General features: G+C 43.6%; 1 protein-coding gene and 1 pseudogene across 2 annotated transcripts in view; both read left to right on the forward strand.

Annotated features, from left to right (window-relative positions):
- Positions 1-3,564, forward strand: part of LOC110298032 — a 56,726-nt pseudogene extending 53,162 nt beyond the window's left edge.
- A 3,687-nt stretch (positions 3,565-7,251) lies between these two features.
- Syt9 (synaptotagmin 9) overlaps positions 7,252-20,023 on the forward strand; it is a 168,018-nt gene continuing 155,246 nt past the window's right edge. Inside the window, exon 1 of one of the 2 annotated variants that reach the window (XM_021167917.1) lies at positions 7,252-7,606. In XM_021167917.1, coding sequence (XP_021023576.1) covers positions 7,462-7,606 — 145 coding nt within the window. In that variant the 5' untranslated portion in view covers positions 7,252-7,461. The remainder of the gene's footprint in view (positions 7,607-20,023) is intronic. The other variant, XR_002378387.2, reaches the window with a different exon arrangement.

Here is a 20,023-nt window from a genome sequence, read left to right on the forward strand (position 1 = left end):
ATAAATAGGGCTGCTATGAACATAGTGGAGCATGTGTCTTTTTTACCGGTTGGGACATCTTCTGGATATATGCCCAGGAGAGGTATTGCTGGATCCTGAGTTTGAGATATTTTAAAGAAATTACTTTGTAGGCCAGTGTGACTCTCAGGAATCAAAATTCAATGTATTTATTTATTTTTCTACAGTTTCATACCTATACATATATTGTGTTATCCCTGTTATTTAGCCCCCACCCCCTGTGTGTGTGTGTGTGTGTGTGTGTGTGTGTGTATCAGAGGGGGGGAGGGGAGGGGGAGAGAAAATGCATTTTATTAAGTTTGCTTTCATGAATGTGATGTGGTGTGTGTGTGTGTGTAGAGGGCTGGTATGTATTTACTTGGGAAAGGGCTACTTATTAGTGCTATAGCTCTGAAGAATATGACTCTTTCTCTCCCCCTAACAACAATGAACTTCTTAAGCCCCTCTCCCATTCATGATGGAATGTTGATAGGTCTAGTCTTGTATAAACATTGCTTGTGTAGCTATTATAACTTGCTATGTGTTCATGGCTACAACTGGCAGGTCATATCAGAGGACAGCACATCATGGTACCCCTTCCCATCCTCTGACTTTTAGACTCTTTCCTCCCTCTCTTCCACGATGTTATCTGAACTTTGGAGGAGGTGATACAGATGTTCTATTTAAGGATGAACACTCATCATTGTCACTTCTTCTCAGCACTTTGACAAGCTATTTTAATCACTGCCCATTGTAAACAGAAGCTTCTCTTACCAAGGTTGGAACAGCACTAGTCTGTGGATGTAAATACAAATACTTAGAAGGCAGTTTGACCTCATGTCTATTCAGCACAAAGTCTTGTGCTCTTCTCTAGGGCCTATGATTTTCCCAGCCATGTACTTTTCAGAACCAGGTAGGAATTTCTCCTATGGAGTGTAGATCTCCAACCCTATCAGAAAGTAGTTGGTTACTGCTGTAACAGTCATGCCATGATTACACCAATGGGCTTGTCTTGGCTGGCAGTTTGATATTCAAGGCTAACATCTAGGTAAGATCATTGATGGATTTTCTTCCCTAAGAAGTATTATACATTTTTTAGTGAATTTTCTTTTTGAGTCAGGCTGGCATGAAACCCACTATGAAGCTCACTTTAGCTAAAATGCACACAAGGTCATGGTCATCAACATCGTGGCTTCTAGTGTCATATCTCAGTCTATTGGAAGATATTTAGAACAATAGCAGGTATGGAGTTGACATTTCTATCCTATTAATCCATTCTTCTGGAATATCTCCTGAAGGGCCTGCCTCAAGGCCGCATGACAGTTAACTCTTTTAATAAATAGAAGTATTTAAGCCCTAAATGATATAAAGTATAGTATATATATAAGTTAGTAACAGTCATTTTTATACTTGGTAAGTATTATGTACTATACATAATTGTACACCCTATACTTTTATGTAACTAGCAATACAAGTAGGTTTGTTTATGCCAACATTGCCAAGATGAGCAATGAAGTGGGCTGTAACATTTTTATAGCTAAGACATCACTTGAGTGATAGGAATTTTTCTGTTTCATTATAGTCTATTCTTGAATGAAAATGTTATGTAGCTCATGACATCTCCTGGTCTTGGATGCTATGAATAACAGACTAAGAAATGTGTTTTTGTACCAAGTACATTACAGTAGATATAAAATAGCAACTAGAAAAGTATATAATCCTGGACATGGTGGAGCATAGCAGTAAGCTCTACACTCTATATGTGCATGCAGGAAGATCAGAAGTTCAAAGTCATTCTTGTCCATATAGGGAGTTCAAGATTTTCCTGGGCCAGCAGAGACTATCAGATGCTAACAACTTCTAGCTATACTTCTATCTATCTATTTGTCTGACTATCTCTCTATCTCTCTATTTGCACACAAACACACACACACACACACACACACACACACACACACACACACACACCATGATAGTTAACAGCATAGTTCAAAATGCATCTACTTGTACTTTAATAGATCTAAATGCATTGCTTTGGGCAATCTCAATAACAACTCAGTTGTGAACATACTAGTATTATCTGATAAACTCCAGGTACACACATTTTAACTTACAAGATGCTGGTTGTCTTGCAACTATTCTATTCCTTCAATACCTTAGTGTATGTTTGATCCTAAGGACACTTGTTTTTATTTTATTCTAAAATTGTTTTGTTTTGTGAAGGGTTTGCCATCAGAAAGTGAGTGATGTGTAAACCACTGCTATCTTGAAAGCAAAATGGGAAAAGAAAGGATATCAATGTTGTCATGGCACACATAGATTCAGGCAAGTCTATCACTTTTCACAATCTGAACTACAAATGTAGTGAACCTAACATAGGAACCACTGGAAAGTCTGAAAAAGAGGGCACTAAGGTGGGGAAAGGCCATGTCCAGGCCTCGGACAAACTGAAATCTGAGCTTGAGCTTGGTGTCACTATTGTCATCTCCTTGTGGAATTTTGAGACCATTAAATATTAAGTGACAATCATTGATTCCCTGGGACACAGTGACTTGATTAAAAACATAATTACAGATTGTTGTTGAATTTGATGCTGGTATTTCCAAGAATGGACAAACCTGTGAGCATGCCCTTTTGGCTCATATACTGTGTGAAATAGCTCATTGTTGGTGCCAACGACGTGGATTCCATGGAGCCACCATACAGCCAGAAGTCAGCAGAACCTACATTAAGAAAATTGGCCATACCCTTGACCTAGTAGCATTTGTGCCAGTTTCTAGTTGGAATGGTGACAACAATCTGGGTCTAAGCAGCCGTATGTCTTGATTCAAGGAAGGTCACCTATAAAGATGGGTAAAGCCACATTGCTGGGAGCTTTGAGTTGTATCCTGCCACCAACTCAACAATTGATAAGTCTGCAACTGCCCATCCAGGATGTCTATACAACTGGTGGTATTGTTACTCTCACTGTGGGCTGAATGGAGACTGATGTTTTCAAACCTGGCATGGAGGTGACCTTTGTTCCAGTCAGTGTCACACAACTGAAATAAAGTCTGTTGAAATGCACCAGGAGGCTTTGAATGACGATCTTGCTAGGGACAATGTGTACTTCAATTTAAAGAAAATGTCCTTTGTCAAAGATGTTAGATGTGACAGTGTTGCTGGTAGCAGCAAGAATGACTCGCCAATGAAAGCAGGCGGCTTCATTGCTCAGGTGATTGACCAAATTAGCACTGGCTTTGTCCCTGTATTGAATTGTCATATAGCTCACATAGCATGCAAGTGTTCTAAGCTTACAGAAAAGATTGATCTTTATTCTAGTAAGAAGCTGGAAAGTGGTCCTATATTCTCGTAATCTGGTCTATGCAGCCATTATTGATATTATCTCAGGCAAGTCCATAGGTGTCAGGAGCTTCTCCAACTATTCCCCCTGGGTCCTTTTGCCATTTGTGCCATGAAGCAGTTTCTGTGGGTAGCATCAAAGCTGTAGACCAGAAATCTACTAGAGCTGGCAAGGTAACCAAAATGCCTAGAAAATTCAGAAGACTGAATGAATATCATCCCTAACATTGGCTGTTCCAATCTTTATCAATGGTGTAGGGATGGTCTCAGAACTGTTTGCCTAAACAGTCATTTAAGTAATAGCAGAAGGCTTGTTACTGATCACAATGCACTGCAAAAACCTTCAGAGGGAAAGGAAAATGTTTTGTGGACCATTTGCCTGTGTGTTCAGTTTAAGTTATTAGTTTGTAAGACAGTATTTTTTGTTTTTGAGATTATAATTTAATTACAGCATTTCTCCCTTCCCTTTTCTCCCTCCAAGCCCTTCCTTTCATATACCTGCCCAACTGTTCTTCAAATTCATGGCCTCTTTGTTTCACTAATTGTTAGAGAATTTATATATGTATATTCCATGTGCGAACACACACACACACACACACACACACACACACACACACACACACACATGCACACTCCTAAATATAACGTGTTCTCCTCAGGTGAGGGTTACCTCTCCTGCTCCTAGCCTCACTCAGTTGCCTTTTGTTCTTTGTGTAGTGGTGAGGCCTAGTGGGCGTTTCCCCATCCAGTTTGGCCTATCTATTGGTGTTATTCTTGTTCAACACACATTTGAGAGGTCATATTGATGAGATTTTATGACCATAGCTTCTAATGTTGCTAGGAGACATAATCGCACAGCAAACTCCCTGATTCTCTGGCTCTTACAATATTTCCACACTTCTTCTGTAATGTTCCCTGAGGTTAGGTGGAGGAATGTTTTGTAGGTGTGTCAGTGAGGATTGGACTCCACAACTCTATATTGTGCTGGCTTCTGGTTGTCTGGATTTGTTTCTGTCTGTTGCGAACAGAAGTTTCCTTGGTGAGGGGTGAAGACTATACTTATCTGTGGGTATAAGGATAAATGTTTATAGATTGTTTTCAGGGATCATGTTGGTTTAGTACCTTAGTAACTGTGGAGTCTCCTCTACTAAGCATGACTTCACTAGCACTGACTAGTTAGCTAGGTTTCTAGTACTAGGCATGGCACAGTACTCCTGCTGCGTGGGTGTTAAGTTCAAGTACAGAACAGTTTGTTACAACTTGATTAAAGGTAAACAACTTGAATGAAAACCTGTCAAAAAATTCTGAGACTCATTAAAACAAGTTCAATGCAAAAACATTTTTTGTTTCTAGATAGTAGCCCAAGCTGGCCTCAAACTTCTGATCCTCTGGCCTTTACTTCCTATGGGCAGTGATTACAGGCATGCAGCAGGATGCTTAGCTCTAAGGAAACACCTGAGATTCCCCTCTACCTTTAAACTCTAAACCTGACGGTTGTCAATCACTTCTACCAAAGTCCTCCTTGGACTTCTGTACATTTCCTTCTAACTCTTTAATTGCTACTTTTCATCCTCTTGTTGAGTCATCTTTAAAGGCTGGAGTTATCTCCTATCCACCTCTTCTGGGAGTAACCTTCCATGTGGCAACTCACTTTCTCTTTCCCATTAATGACCGACAGACCCCTGTCATGCAGCTCTAGGCTAGCATCTATGGGCCATTAGAGACCCACATATGTCCCAGGTATGCTTTTGAATCTGGGGAGATTTCAGAGAGTTTTTTTATGTTGTGGTTTGTTTTTCTGTTTTGTTTTAGGGTGCAAATTGTTTTGCATGTTTTGTATTTTGAGTCTTACCGTGTATCTCTGGCTAGCTTGAAACTTGCTATGAAGACCTGCCTGGCTTTGAACTTGAATGAATTCTCCTGCCTCTACTTTTCTGAGGACTGAGATTACAAATTTGGGCTACCAAACCCAGCGCCCCTCTTCAAATGTTGATACTTTTCTTTCTTTCAGATTCTATCCATTACAGTCTTCCTAATATTTAAAATGCCTTTCAAATTTGACTGTTTCTGAAATCAGCCTTTGCCTCTAGTCTGGTCTAGGCTGTCACCAGATTTTAATCTCTTCGAGTTATTACTAACAGAATTCACAGCTTTCAGCTTTCTGACATCATCTCATAAGAGTTACACTGCTACTGGTTTGAACAAGCACTTCCCCTCTTCATACACCATCCTTCTCTCTGTGTCATGGCCATTGGTGGCCCCCCTCCACCCCCTCCCTTTTGAAGAGCACCTGCTCAGTTTCCTGGACTGGCTCCTTCTCAGCTGGTTTCCATCTTCACAGTGTGCTGTGTTTGTCTTAAGTGTTTTTGTTTGTTTGCTTGTTTGTTTGTTTGAGGCATGTGTTGCCCAGACTACTTCAGAATGTAGTCAAGGATGACTTTGAACCTCCGAGTGCTCGGATTGCAGGTTTATGCCACTATACTGGGTTTATTTGTTTCTAGATGAAATCCAGAGCCTTGAGTATGGTAGATAAGCAACTCTACCAACTAACCTGCACCCCAGCCCTGGGCCTTAGTTTTAAACGAAAAAGTTTAGGAAGTGGGAAAAAAACAAACAAACTAAAAACAGTAAACCAAAATACGAGCCTTTCCACAGCTATCTGGATTTACCTTTACAACTACAGCTGCCCATTCTCTATTACTCTAATATAAACTCCATCAAGCCCAGCACTGCTCACCACACAACTTCAAATTTTGTCTGTTGAGCAATATGATTCTTAGACAGCACATCCTTATGGGTAAGAGTCCTAGTTAATTGTTCTAGAATGAAGTTTGACATTAGGATTACATAAATATGTAAGAGAATCAGGGAGAAAGAAAAAGAGGAGCGGGTGGATGAGAGGCAGGGAGAGAGAGGGTGGGGGAGAAGTCTCTTACGAACTTAGGCAAGTACCACCTCTCTTGAGTCTGTTGTTTTAGTGGCAGCGTGGAGATCACACACACACACACACACACACACACACACACACGTTTAAGGCTCTCTATCTAGAGAATTAAATGAAACTATACAAAAGGCTGTGGCACAGTGCCTTGGGCACACAAACAAGCTAAATAATTTGTGGTTATTTCTGGGCTGAGTGCCTAAAAAATGAAGAGATGGGTAGATGAGAGGTGACTGAGGTCTTTCCAAACATCCACAAATTCTGGATCCTCTGTCTCCTGTGCCAGGGAAATGCTGGCAACCTTCGCATTTCCAATCAGCTTCTTAGAAAACCAATCAGAACCTGCAAAGCTCCAGGTGAGCCTCAGCGTCTTTCCCGAGGGTCATACGTCTGTCTTCATTTCTTATCCGAGCCTCCACCTTCTCCAAATCACCGTCACGCTGTGCATCCATTCTTTGTTGGAAAATCTTGGCTCCAAACCCCGCATTTGGGCGCGTGACACCCCTGGGCCCGCGGTTTCTGCTCAGACCGCGCTTTCCAAGTTTAAAGAAGGTACTGAGATCTCGGCAGGTGTAGTCTACCCTCCAGCCTTCGCTCCATACAACCGAGAACATGCTTTGGACCCACGCGTAGCTCCAGAGCCCAGAAGGATGCTAGGTTTGCATCTGGGCGGAGAAATGGGGTGCCAAGAGCGTCTAGCACGCGCACCAGCTCGTACTTCCTGATCCTGGGCGCGGCCGCTCACAGCGCAGGGTCCTGAGCGGGATCAGGCGCTTCTCCTGCAGTGGGCGAGCGCCCCCGTCCCGGGTCCCTACCTGGCGCGCCTGCTCTGCGGCGGCCGCGGCAAACCCCCGCCCGCGGCGCGCACCCCTGACCCGGCCCCGCCCCCGGCGGCCGCGAGTAGCGGGCGGAGCGCGGAGAGGCGCGCTGGGCTGTGCGGCGCCGCCTCCCCTCCGCGCCGAGGGAGGGACGAGGGGCCGCGCGGGAGACGGAGAAAGCCCGAGCGAGCGGCTCTCGGAGAGCTGCATGCAACCGGTGGGAGGCCGACCCGGCTGGCGCTGCGGCTCGGGTGGGGAGCGCGGACCGGCCGGTGGCAGCGGCGGCGGCAGCTCTGAGCTGGCAGGCGGAGGGCTTTCTCCCGCGCCCGCCTGCCCGGCGCGGTCCGAGGATGCGGGGGGGCGATGCCCGGGGCCAGGGACGCGCTCTGTCACCAGGCGCTGCAGCTGCTGGCCGAGCTCTGTGCCCGAGGGGCCCTGGAGCACGACAGCTGCCAAGATTTCATCTACCACCTGCGGGACCGTGCCAGACCCCGGCTCCGCGACCCAGGTAAGCGCGGCCGCCGCCGCTGGCGGGCGCGACTCGAGGGCCCTGAAATGGGGACTTGGGGACCTAGCCAGGGCCTGAGGCAGGAGAGCGACGCAGACTGGAGGAGGGCAGTGGGTGACCATTGAGCCCAAGTAGGTCTCCACAAGCAGCGCACCACGGCCTGATGCTGGAACCCGGCGAACTCGGGCGGAGGCTGCCGCGCGGAGGCCGAGCCAGGGTGGGCTGGGGCAGGCTTGGAGGAACCACGCCCGCCACCTGCGCTCGGCTCCTGGGGGCGGCTCCTGAGCTCGGGGCTGCGCCCCCGCCACTTCACTCGCGAGCGCCCGGGAGCCAGGCGAGGCCACGGAGGCCTCGGAGCTGGGAGTGGGATCTGAGAGCCAAGGAAACTCTGTGAAGTTGGGAGTTTGGCACAGCCGGGCTGATTTCCACCCGAAGCTGCTCAACCTGAGTGCCCAGTTTTTCCCCAGGCTCTACTGTGGAAAGGACCAGACAAGATCTTGTGTGGGGCCGGGCCCCAGAGTCACACGACTAGAGCAGCTGGGCCTGAACTCTCCTTTCATGTCTCAAGGTGTTTAGGCAATGAGGCCTTGGCTCCCAGTTTGTCTCGCTGTGATAGCCTGGCACACTAGAGCGGTGGGCTTGCTGCAGCTGGCAGTTGTCCTAGTGAAAGTTGTGAGGCTCCTAACTTTGTAAAGTTCACTTACTTTGGCATCTGACCAATTAAGGTCAGAGGAAGGTGTTTTATTGAGCAGTTTGCAAGTCCTACTGTCTTCTTACTCATCACTGGGCACTGGAAAGATGCATTCATTCCTTTTGGATATTTCCTGAGCATCTTCTAGGCTGGAGGACTCATAATCTCGAATATTTTTCCAGTCTAAGTGTTTTAAATGTTAAAAGGCAAATCATGGTTAGACTGTTAAAAGAGGGATGAAAGAATGGCCTTTGCCTTGATGTTCCTGTGTGCAGACATTGGCAATGAGCAATTGCTGTGCAAACAAGTAAATGTGAGCATTTCTCATTTCAGGCCAGTTCATTCTATAAAAATACATTTACAAAGGATAAAGAATGACTTGACTTTTAACTAGGAACGAGCCCATTTAAACAGCCTACCTTTAATAGGACAATGCTCAGTGTGTGTGGCAAAGGCAGGTGTTAAAAGTTTGTCACATTTTTCTGTATTCAAAGGATCTATTTTTTTCATGCCCGTGGTTACATTAATAAATTTCTCAAATGATCTCTAATCTTTTACTCCAAAGGGGAGAATTAAGTGGAGAAATACAGATTGCAGTGATTTCCCAGGGGGCTTGGTTGTCCAGCCTCTCGGTGGCTCTTTGATGGATGAGCGTGTGCCCCACAGACCACAGATATGAATGGAAGTGCCTCACCTCCCCACAGGAATCCCAGAAAGATGCTCCGAGTGTGGGGTGCTCTGTGCTTACATATCAGGACCAAGCTCATTATTAACACACGTTTCCCAAAGCTCATGTTAGCACTGACACCTCTCTTTGTGTTCCTGCCCCTGTGAGGCAGATTTTCCTTGTTATCTCAGACAAGTTGTCATCTTTGGCTTTACAAGAGAAGAGGGATGCAGCCTGTCTCTGAATTGGGCTTTAATAAGCCACATCTTTTTGGTCAGTTCTCTCTCTCTTCCATTTAATGAAGTGACTGCTTCCCATGTGCCTAGACCCTCCCAGTTTCCACACTGGGTGGGCCTGAAGGAAGAGTCCCAAGCATACTCCTTATAAGAGGAACTCTGGTTCCTGGACTGGGAAATTGCTTTCAATGACTGTCTTGCTGTTCCCTGACTTCCTGAAAGCTGTGTTCTGCTTAAACTAGGACACATGGCTTTGAGGTAGCTCCTGCCCCTCTGGCTCTTTCCATTGTGTCAGGAAGTACCCTGAGCTTGAGACAGGAGAAAGGCCCTGAAATTAAGAAAGTGGGAGGAATTTACAGCCAAAGATGGCATTTAACACACCACCCTCTCTTTCAGGGCACATCTGCTCAGTCCAGACCTCCCCATTCCTCTCCCTTCCTCACCTTGCTCACAGTAATTCTTACATACATCACGTGAGTGCATGTCCTTTCCTCTGAAGCTGTTCGTGCAAACCAAGAGTGCTCTTAATCTCTGAGCCCTAAAGATGAGTGGCTGAAGAGGCTGCACTGCACATGCTAGGTGAACGGCACCCCTGCTGTTGGGTAGTTTGACCCAGAACAGCTATCTACAGCTGCCCTGATGGGTCCCCAGAGAGTCCTCTCTGTAAATGGGTGACTTCCTTTTCTGTGAAAGAACCCACGAATGCCACATTGCAGCCTTCTCTGCCTGATGCTTATCCATGGCTCCCCCATGGTGGCTGTTTTCTCAAGCGCCATTAAAGATTTGAGTTATAAAGGGAGAAAACAAGCAATTCCCAGCAGAGTGGCACTGCATCTGGGATGATTTTCCCCCTTTTCAGAGATGGGGTAAGACAGGCTCACAAGCCAGTGGACTTGAGGCACCAGGAAGAGCATGTGGAAGGCTCGGAGGCAGAAGCATTGTTGCTGTGACTTAAGAAACACTGACTTCAGGTGTGGCTGGAGGTGGAGTGTGGTAAGAAATCTGGTCAAGGGTTAGATAGGGCAGATCATGTAGGGTTTGTAAACTACTAAAAGGACTTTGCTTTTTACTCTGAATTATATCCGACCGTTAGACGTTTTGGAGAAGTCTCATCCAGACTGCTGTGTGAGAAGATATTGTATGTAGAAAAGCAAGAGTGAAGTTAATGGTTTGTTTCAGAAACTAGGAAGGGGTGCAAAGTTCAGCATGGCCCTAATGGAGGAGCCGAGCTATAATGATTAGGGACCACCTTGAATGTTCCATCGCTAATATTTGTTGACAGGAGGCATCAGGGGGACGAAAAGAGCTGAGGATGGTTCTTGGCCTTCCGACCTGAGCAACTCCATTTGCTAAGCAGCAGGTTTCAGGAAGAGGCTTGGCATAGGGAGGGAATCGGGAAGGTTCTCTTTTGTGTCTAGCTTTTTGTATATAACTGAGCGGACCATGTCGCTTTAGTTAGCCAAGCCATCCTGCATCTGAGTGTTGCTTAACATTACCCATTGGTCTAGTGCTCAGTTTGTAACTAGAGACTTTACTGTCAAGGGGCTGACTTGTGCCATGCATTTGTGAATTTGAGGGTTTTCCCTTCTAGAGAACTGAGATGTCTCCTTGTTTGTCTTTTCTTGTCACAGTAGGGACTGAACCTGTGGCCTCTTGTTCCACTGCTGAGCCTCATTCCCAGCTTTCACTGATCTTGAATGTATCCTTCCTTTTTTCCAGTCTGCATCTTTGGCTGTTGTTGGGAGGGAAGGACCAGAAGTCCATTGCATTGTTTCTACATCTAGAAAAGGATGGATGTTGGGATGCACTTCCTAGTTTCAGATGTGTCCTATTATTCTTCTGGTCTCTGCCCTGTGGGAGGCTGATGGGGTTGCATGGATTCATCATGGTCATGTAAGTTGGTTCACTTAGTTCCCTTGGTTCTCTTGAGTCTTATGCTCAAAGCACTTGTCCTGCCCCAGCAGCATCTGGATCCAAGTGTTAGATAGATGTGCAAGATTTCAGGCCTGCTCCATGCTTACCCAGTCTGCACCTTTACTTTTGTAGGATCTTCAGGTGAGGCACTGGCACATTCATGTTCAAGAAGCATGGTTAAAATGATTGGCATATATATATATATATATATATATATATATATATATATATGGAAAATGAAATGCAGAAACTGAGGCTAGCCCACAGCCACACCACTTTCAGCTTACACAAAGAGGCGGGCTTAAGTCATCAGCTTATACAAAGAGGTGGGCTTAAGTCAAAGTAGCATGTTAGTTAGTCATGGCACAGTTGCAGGTGTCCCTCAGTATCTGAATGACATTGGTTTAGGAGTCCCACAGTGGAACAGTCTGAGGATGGTCAAGCCTACCATACAAAATGATTTAATGCTTGAGTGTACCCTATTCCCCCATGCACTGTGAATAATCTGTTGGTTTTCATACCTAATAATGTAAATGACATGTTAAGTTGTTACCGTATTATTTACAGACTAATGGAAGGGAAAAGGGCTGGCTATGGTCAGTACAGACACAATTTCCCCCAAGCGGTTTTAATCTACAGTTGTTTAATCTATGGATGTGGAGGCCTTTGACCCAAAGAGCTGACTCCACTCAGAACTCAAAAGTCATCGTCAATGGAGACAATACTTCAAAATACCCATCCTTTTAACCCGGTTTCTCTATTCTGAACATGTACAGTGGGCTAAATCCTCCAAGTATAGCTTACATTGTGCATAGTTAGTCACCTTAGTATTTTGATTATGAATTCTTTACCCAGCCTTAGTTTCCATTCATGGTCCACTCTTATGTTCTGGAAGTTTTTCTGCACATTTTCTAAAAAAAAAAAAAAAAAAAAAGGCCTAGAAAATGTTTAGCAGCTGAGTTGTGAGACAGAGCTTTAGTGTCACATTGTCAGTGGCTCGCCCTTGCAGCTAACTTCACTATGTCATGGAAAGCAAGCTCCACTTCCACGGTGGTCAGGTTTGGCTGCATATTGAGGCCAATCTGGGCTGTATGAGACCCTGTCTCAGGGTCAGAGAAATCCTTAAGAATTCCAGCAGAAAGAAGAATAACAGAAACCTAGCAATGACTGGGCTGTGACCTAGACCAGTTAAACCAAAGTCTCAGGGGTGGCGGTACCTGGGATTGGTATATGCCTTACAGTTCCTGGTTGAGGCTGATTTACAGTCAGATAGAGGAAAACGTGTTATAACCATAGACCACGGCAGAATCCACTGAACTCAGCTCAGCTCATGTTCCCTTACTCTAAAAATATTTGAAAAGTGACTTAAAAACCCAGAGGAATTTGACTGCTGCCTTTGTATAGTTACTACCCATATGAGTTGATTCTTAACTTACTTTTGACAATATTTTGCCAAGTTTTAATTTTGAGGACTTTTTTCTCTTTCTCTCTCTTTCCTTATTCTTCTTTTTTTGTTTTTTTCGAGACAGGGTTTCTCTGTATAGCCCTGGCTGTCCTGGAACTCACTTTGTAGACCAGGCTGGCCTGGAACTCAGAAATCCACCTGCCTCTGCCTCCCAGGTTCTGGGATTAAAGGCGTGCACCACCTTGAGGACTTTTAATAAGTATCAGAAGACTTGATTGTGTCCATCCACTTTTAAGGTTGGAAAAAAAAAACACATTAAAAGCTAAATGTGGTGACATACATCATGTATTTATAATCCCAACTCTTAGTAGATAGACACCAGATCAGGAGTTTAAGGCCAGCCTTAGCTTCATAGTGAATTTGAGGCCAGTCTGGGCTTTATGAGACCTTGTCTCAGGATCAGAGAAACGGACAAACAAACAAACAAACAAAAAGTACATTGAGAAAAACCTTGCCAGAATAATATTTTATTAAAAAACCAGAGTGTCGGACTTCACTGCTAAAACCTCATACAGAGTGACAGTGAACTCTCTTATCAGGAGGTGTGTGTGGAGAATAAGAATTAAATATAGTTTTTAAGGGGAAATCTTCATAATCGTTGTGATTAAATACAACACTTAAGTCAGACTTTCCAAGACAGTAAAAAGAATCATTCTTAAAACACTGGATTTTTTAGGAATAGTCATTGGTGTGATTATGCAGTGGGATTAATTTTTTAAATGAATGTTAATTGCAATGGGGAAGTAGTCTTCCAAGAAGTGAGTGGCATATGAATGTTCAGTGTGTGAGGGTCTAATTTGCATTTACTTCAGTGACATTTTAGGGTTTCTGCATAAATATTTTATTTAAACAAGTGTGTTTTTATCTCTGTGGGATCCCTCTACATGGACCAGTGAGTGGTTTAGTCACGAGGTAACTATCTAGAGAGAGAAACAGAAGCAGAACCTGGTGCAGGCCCCACAGGCAGGCTCCTAGCCAGCTGCCTCTCTTGGAATAAACAATCAAAGGCACAGACTTTGATGTGGGCCAGAGTCTCAAGGAAAGATGAAGTTGTGGATGGAGGAACACCCGGGGGGTAGTGCACGGGTGACCCCACTGGAAGGGAAGCGGGCTGGCACCCCTGTGTGTGAGCAGGTGTGCTTGCCATGTGGCTGGGTAGGAAAAAATACACCCATCTCTTCTTCAGGTGCATAAAAGGGGACTAAGTCAGGAGTGCAATCTCACTGTGTGGAGTCTGTGTTTCTGTATTCTGAAAGAAGTCACAACTTGAATTATGCAGATGTTTTCCCAGTGGGAATTGATCTTCCTGGGAGTTCTCACTGTGTATCATAACTTTTTTTTTTTTTTTTTTTAATTTTATTTTTTCTTTTTAGGGGGAATGGTGATCTCAATGAAGGTCAGGACTTGAGCTCAGTGTGTAGCGGAGACTGACCTTGAGTTCCTTATCCTCCTGCGTGATGGGATTACAAGCAAGCACTGTCATACTTCCATTTTTTTTTTTTTTTTATGTATGTCATGGTCGAAAGCAAACTCAGAGAAGCAGGCTTTGAAGGTGTATTTGAAACTTTCCTGTATGCTAGTGCATAGATTTTTATCACATGACTTCGTTGTGCATAGAGAAGGAATCAGGACCTTGTGCCTTGTAGACACACTGTTGGCAAACTAAGGAACTGAACTGTATCTCTAGACAAAGGTGTGTGTGTGTTTGTGTGTGTGTGTCTGTGTGTGTACACGTGCGCGCGTGCACTTGCACATGTGTGCCACATGGGCACTAAGTGATTTTTGAGACAGGGTCTTACCATGTAGTCCTAGCTGTCCTGAAACTCAATTTGTAGACCCTTCTGGCCTCAAACTCACTGGTTCTGCCTCCTGAGTGGTGGGATTAAAGGCATTTGCCACTAGGACCGGTTTTATTAGTTTGTGTTTTAAGACAGGGTCTTGATCTCTAATACAGGCTGTCCGGCCTTGCGTGTACCTGATGGCTGACGCTGGCCTCAAGTCTAAATTGATCCTCCTGCCTTAGCTTCCAAAGTGCTGATGGTAAAGAATGTGTCACCGTGACTTTACTTTACATGAAGAGTGTATAGCAACACTGGCAGGAAACATTTTTCTATTTATTATTTCTGTGTATATGTGTGTGCTACATAAGTTTATGTGCAGCACAGCAAGCAGGAATCCTTGGATGCCAGAACAGTATTGAATGCCCTGGAACTGGAGGTACAGGCAGATGTGAATCACCATGTAGGTGCTGGGTCTTTTGCAAGAGGAGTAAGCATTCTTAAATGCCAAGCCAAATTGAAAAAGAAAAGAAAACAAACAAAGGGACTCCACCCAAGGAAAGCTGTATGATAAAGTGGACTGGACATGAGCATTAGAGCCAGAGTCTAACCCTACACTTACTAGTTAGTTTAGTGACCTTGGGCAAAAGATTTCACTCTCTATTATTATTTGATAAAATGGGAGTAGCCTATTGAGACAGTTCTCTGCTCAGAATAAACACTCAGGTATCTGGTTGATGTATACAGGTCGTGGTTTCCTGCCTGTTTTCCTTTCAGTGGTGGTTCATAGTCACTTTCTCCCTCTATTTGAAATCACTTGCAGGCAGCGTTTCTAGTCTACTCTTTTGTAGCATTTTCTTACTTTTCAAAACTGTAAGCCTTTCACTTCACCTAAAATGGATTGCTAGTATCTGGATTACTATTACAGGATCCAGGTAAAGTACTGGACGTCAGTTCAGTTTAAAATTGAGATAAACAGCATGTAATGCTGCATGGATCATGCCTAGACAAAGTAGTTAGCTATTGTTTTCTGAAATTCAATTTGAACTGGGCATCCTATATTTTCATTTAATTAGGTTGGCAAGGAAACTCAGTATATCATAATTCATATTAAATACTTATAATAAATACTGAGTAATGTTAGCCATTATTTCTATGATTATTGTCCAGTTATAATAATTATTGTTGTTGTGATTGCTACATATCTTCCAAAGAATGAATATAACTTTTTTACTTTATCATTGTTTTAGAATATTTTATCTTTTAATTTTTTTGTCTTTTTTCCTTTCTTCATTTCTGTTACTTTTTGTAGTAGTTGTTGTTGTTATTCTTTGTCTTTTGAGACATAGTCTCACTTTGTAACTTAGGCTAGCCTCAGACTCACTCTGTAGCCCAGGCTACCCATTAACTCATGGCAATCCTCCTACCTCCCTTCTGATAATGCTATGATTATGGGTCTATGTCACCATGCCCAGTGAGTGGTGCTTCTGTGTTTTTTTTTCTAGTATGATAATAATTCCCATCTATACTTTCCCTGCTTTTCTTTCTTTTGAAATAATAATGAGCTTAAATTGATTTCTAGTGGACCTATGTCATTTAGTCCTGTTACATATCAGCAGTAAATTTACTCTCAGTGGGAGAGACAACATGAGCAGGAGGCTGCTGATTCAACAGGATTGAAGTAGCTACCTGGTGATTTTAATTTGTAGTTTGTCATTGGTAGAATTGAGTGTTTTGACTATGTTAGGCCTCATTAAGTAGTTCCTCTCCGATGAATTTTCTGTTTATTCTTGCCAAAGTGCATTTGTGTGTTGTTGGGTTTTAGTTGTTTTGTTTTGTAATCTTGATGCTTTTCTTATAAATTTACATTTATTAAAATATAAAAGTTCAATCAAAATAGCTTATTGGGGGAGCACTGTATAGTGACTTAATTAATTCAAATTGATTAAATCCACTGTACTGTGCATCCTGTGTTTTATCTTTGTGTGCATGTACATACACATGCATGTATAATGTGTATGTGTTCATGTGAATGCATGTGAGTGCAGGCACATGTGTGAAAGTCAGAGGATATAACCTTGGCGTCTGTTCTTGCCTTCTACCTCATTTGAGATGGGGTCTCTTGTTTACTACATTATATTTTGCAGACACATACTCCCACGGATGGCTTTATATAGGGATTCAAATACACATCAGCCTGCGTACATGGCAAGGACTTCATCTACTGAGCCATTTACTGAGCCATCTCCCCAGCCTCACGTCCTACTTTGTTTTATTGGGGGGACAGGGGGCAAGCTGGTCTTGAACATAGTATATTACTGAGAACGACCTTATGTCCCCTGTCCTCTTGCTGCCATTGTAACACTCTCTTCCCATGCTAAGTATTGCTTTTATTTATATGAATATGAAGAATTATAAAATTCATCTGTGACTCCCCCCCCATTTCACTTATGTCATGTGGCCTTTATGTTGGCCACACTGATATGATCACTCTCCTAATGAAAATTAAGTTCAGAAACACTCGTTGAGTGCCTCCTAAGTGCCACGTACCAGGTTAGGCACGAGTAATTGGAAGACACATTAGACAAGCTTATTGCCCCTATGGAACTGAGATAAAATAATAACTGCAATTAATAAAATAAAGGCATGATCGGAGCCATGCACTTGATACAGTGCAGGAAAAGAGATGCAATTAGCTGGCTTGAGTGGGTCTTTAAAGGCTTCCTAGGGAAGTTTGTTTGTGGGTGGGGTGAGCATTCTAGGAAATTTCAAAGCCCATAAAACAGGAGAGAATGTATTCTTTGTGATAGTAAGCAAGCGCAGGTCATGCTCGGAAGTCTGAGAGACTGTTGTAGTAAGCACTGGTCCATCTCAGAAGTCCTTGGGGAACCATTGCCAGATTCCAGGGAGGCTGAGGTTAGGTGGGCTTTGGTACTGACAGGAAACCTGAAAGTACTCTGTCCTGCTGTGAGCCCAAAGGATCCATCTCAGCAGAGTAAGGCAGGAAGTTTTCAGCAGGGGGAATTCTATAGTGCAGCTTCTCAAGTCTTCTGTGTCCTCCTGGGAGACATGCTCCAGTTGACAGGTTCCTTCCTGTCCAAGGTAAGAAAGGTCCTGACAGATAGGAAATCTTTTGTTCAATGATTCCCATTTTAGATCCCCAGTCATGTCACTCCGAAACTCAAATATAATTACCTCATATAGTTGTAAAAGCTGCCTTTAGCAAACTTAGACATCTGGTTCAAACATCTGGGTCCCAGATATAATTTCTGATGATGCCAACGGTGACATCTTGCTACCTTTCCTGGTTATTCAACAATGGAATGGCTGCACATTTGGTTGCACTATAGTCACCTGGTCTGGACATGCACCACAGACCAGGATGTAAGCATGGGAGGCCTGCCCAGGATCCACAAAGCCATGCTGTGGAGATAATGTTTCCTCCTCTACATTGGGAGCTACTAAGTAATAGGCACTTTTTAAAAAGTAATTGAGTTGAATGCCTACAGGTCACAGGCTATCTCCTGTTCATATCTGCACCCCCAACCTCATACACACACACACGCTTTGCTTTTGATACTTACAGGACATGCCTACCTTCGGAACACATTTCCGTTTGCCTCATCACGCAGTCAGAACCACTGAAGGGCTTTTATCTGAAGAATGACATGAGAACATTTTTGGGGGGTGGGTGTGAGGGGGTGGGGTATAAGATCTTGCACTGTAGCCAAAGCAGGCCTGGCTTTAAACTCATTTCAACCTTCTTGCCTTATCCACCTGAATACAGGGATCACAGGTATGCACAACCATGCCTAGCTCAGATTCACCATTTAGTTAGATCATTCTGGAATCAGGATAAAAATTGAGTGCCCAGGTTATTAAGGATGTCATTCATTTCTGCATCACATTTATTGAGCATCGACTATGAGCCAGGCTCTGTTGTATGTGCAGTCACATGTCAGTGATGAGGAAATGGTTTGAGAAGTGCAGTGTTAGGCAGTTTCATTGTTTTGCAAACACAGATTCATGCAAGTCGGATGGTATAGGCCAGTCTCTCATCATGGCCTTTTTATGTAGTCAAGAGAGAAGGGTTTTTTTTTTTTTTTGCTTCATTATAATAATATGGTACCATATATGTAGTCCCCTATTGGCCAGCATGTCATATATCCTTATGACCACATACAATGGCTAGATTTTCAGAGTATCGTACATCAATCTGTGTAGTTGCATATACAGTAATAGTGTACAAACACAAAACATACATCCTTCCCTCATGGAACATGCATGATGGGCAGGTAAGTATTGTATATAAATTAATTACAGGGTATGTTAGGTATTTCTATGTACTATGAGGAAAAATAAAAAATGGAAAGAGTGTAAGTTGCTTATGAATCAGGATCAGAAGGAGATCTAGGAGTGAGATGAATGCATCAAGGAGAAGAGCGTCCAGGAAGGGGATTGGTAGGCACAAAGGCTCCGATGCAGGAGCATGCCTGGCATGTCCAAGTGTCTGCCAGGGGTCAGTGGGGTTATAGTGAAGTAGGCGAGGAGGCCAGATTGTAGGGTCTGGGAACCATTTGTAAAGAATGTGAGGCAGAAGGAGCTGAAGTTCGAGGTCATTCTCAGCTATATAGCAACTTCAAGGCTGGCATGGGATACATGAGACCCTTTCTGAACAAAGAATAGATAAATGGAGAAATAGCTGCTGGTGAGAGGCTTGAGAGAGATTTATATGTTTTAGGCGTGGAGAGCTAATAGCACTCGTCCTCTGACCTCACATGAACATTGTGGCACATGTGTAAATGTCCACACATACACCCACACAAAATAAAAATGTAAGAAACATGAACACAAATCTCTTGTCTACACAAACATGGCTGAATGTGGTAGGAGAGTGATAGTGATTGGATAGATTCCTAATAGTGATAGGAATAATCTAGGCTAGTGAATAACAGTTCTTAATGCCAGACAAAGGATGGAGGGCTGCTGGGTTGGTGTTCTTACATTTAGGGAAGAGGTCTCAACAGCAAAATACGTACTTAGGTATCCAGGACACATGGGTAAAATTTAAAGTCAAGTGATTAGGTGTGTGTACTCTACTAGTCTCTTCATCCTTTCACAACCAAACTACTCTAGATGGGGGAGAGAAGCGGCTAAACACCAAATGTTTCTTTTTTTATTTTCATTTTTAGTTTTATAGTTCTAGAGGCCAGTCCTAGAGTCAACTTTAAGGCCTTATGAGTCAGTATCACAGACAGTTCCTCTCTGTGTACTCACATGGTAGATGGGCCATATGTCCTCTCAGGCCTTGATTGATTGGTTGATAGATAACAAAATCCTATGTGGCCTGTGCTGTGTAGCCAAGGATGACGTTGACTCTTAATCCTCCTGCCCTGCTTCCTAGTTCTGAAATTATAGGCAAGTGTTACCATGTCCGGTTTTTCATGGGTCTCTTTAAAAGTGGTTCTAATCCCATTCCTGTGTGTGCTCTGCCTTTATTTTGATAATCAACAGTACTGGGGATTAACTCATGCATGGCCTCATGCATACTGGGGAAGCACTCTTCCACTGAACTACACTCCAGCCCTATCCTTACATTCTAATCGTCTCCTAAAAGTCCTCGTATCTTAATGCTGTCACTTGGTGACTAGGTTTCAACATGTGAA

Source organism: Mus caroli, chromosome 7, assembly GCF_900094665.2.
Source record: "Mus caroli chromosome 7, CAROLI_EIJ_v1.1, whole genome shotgun sequence".
Classification (NCBI taxonomy): Eukaryota; Metazoa; Chordata; class Mammalia; order Rodentia; family Muridae; genus Mus; species Mus caroli.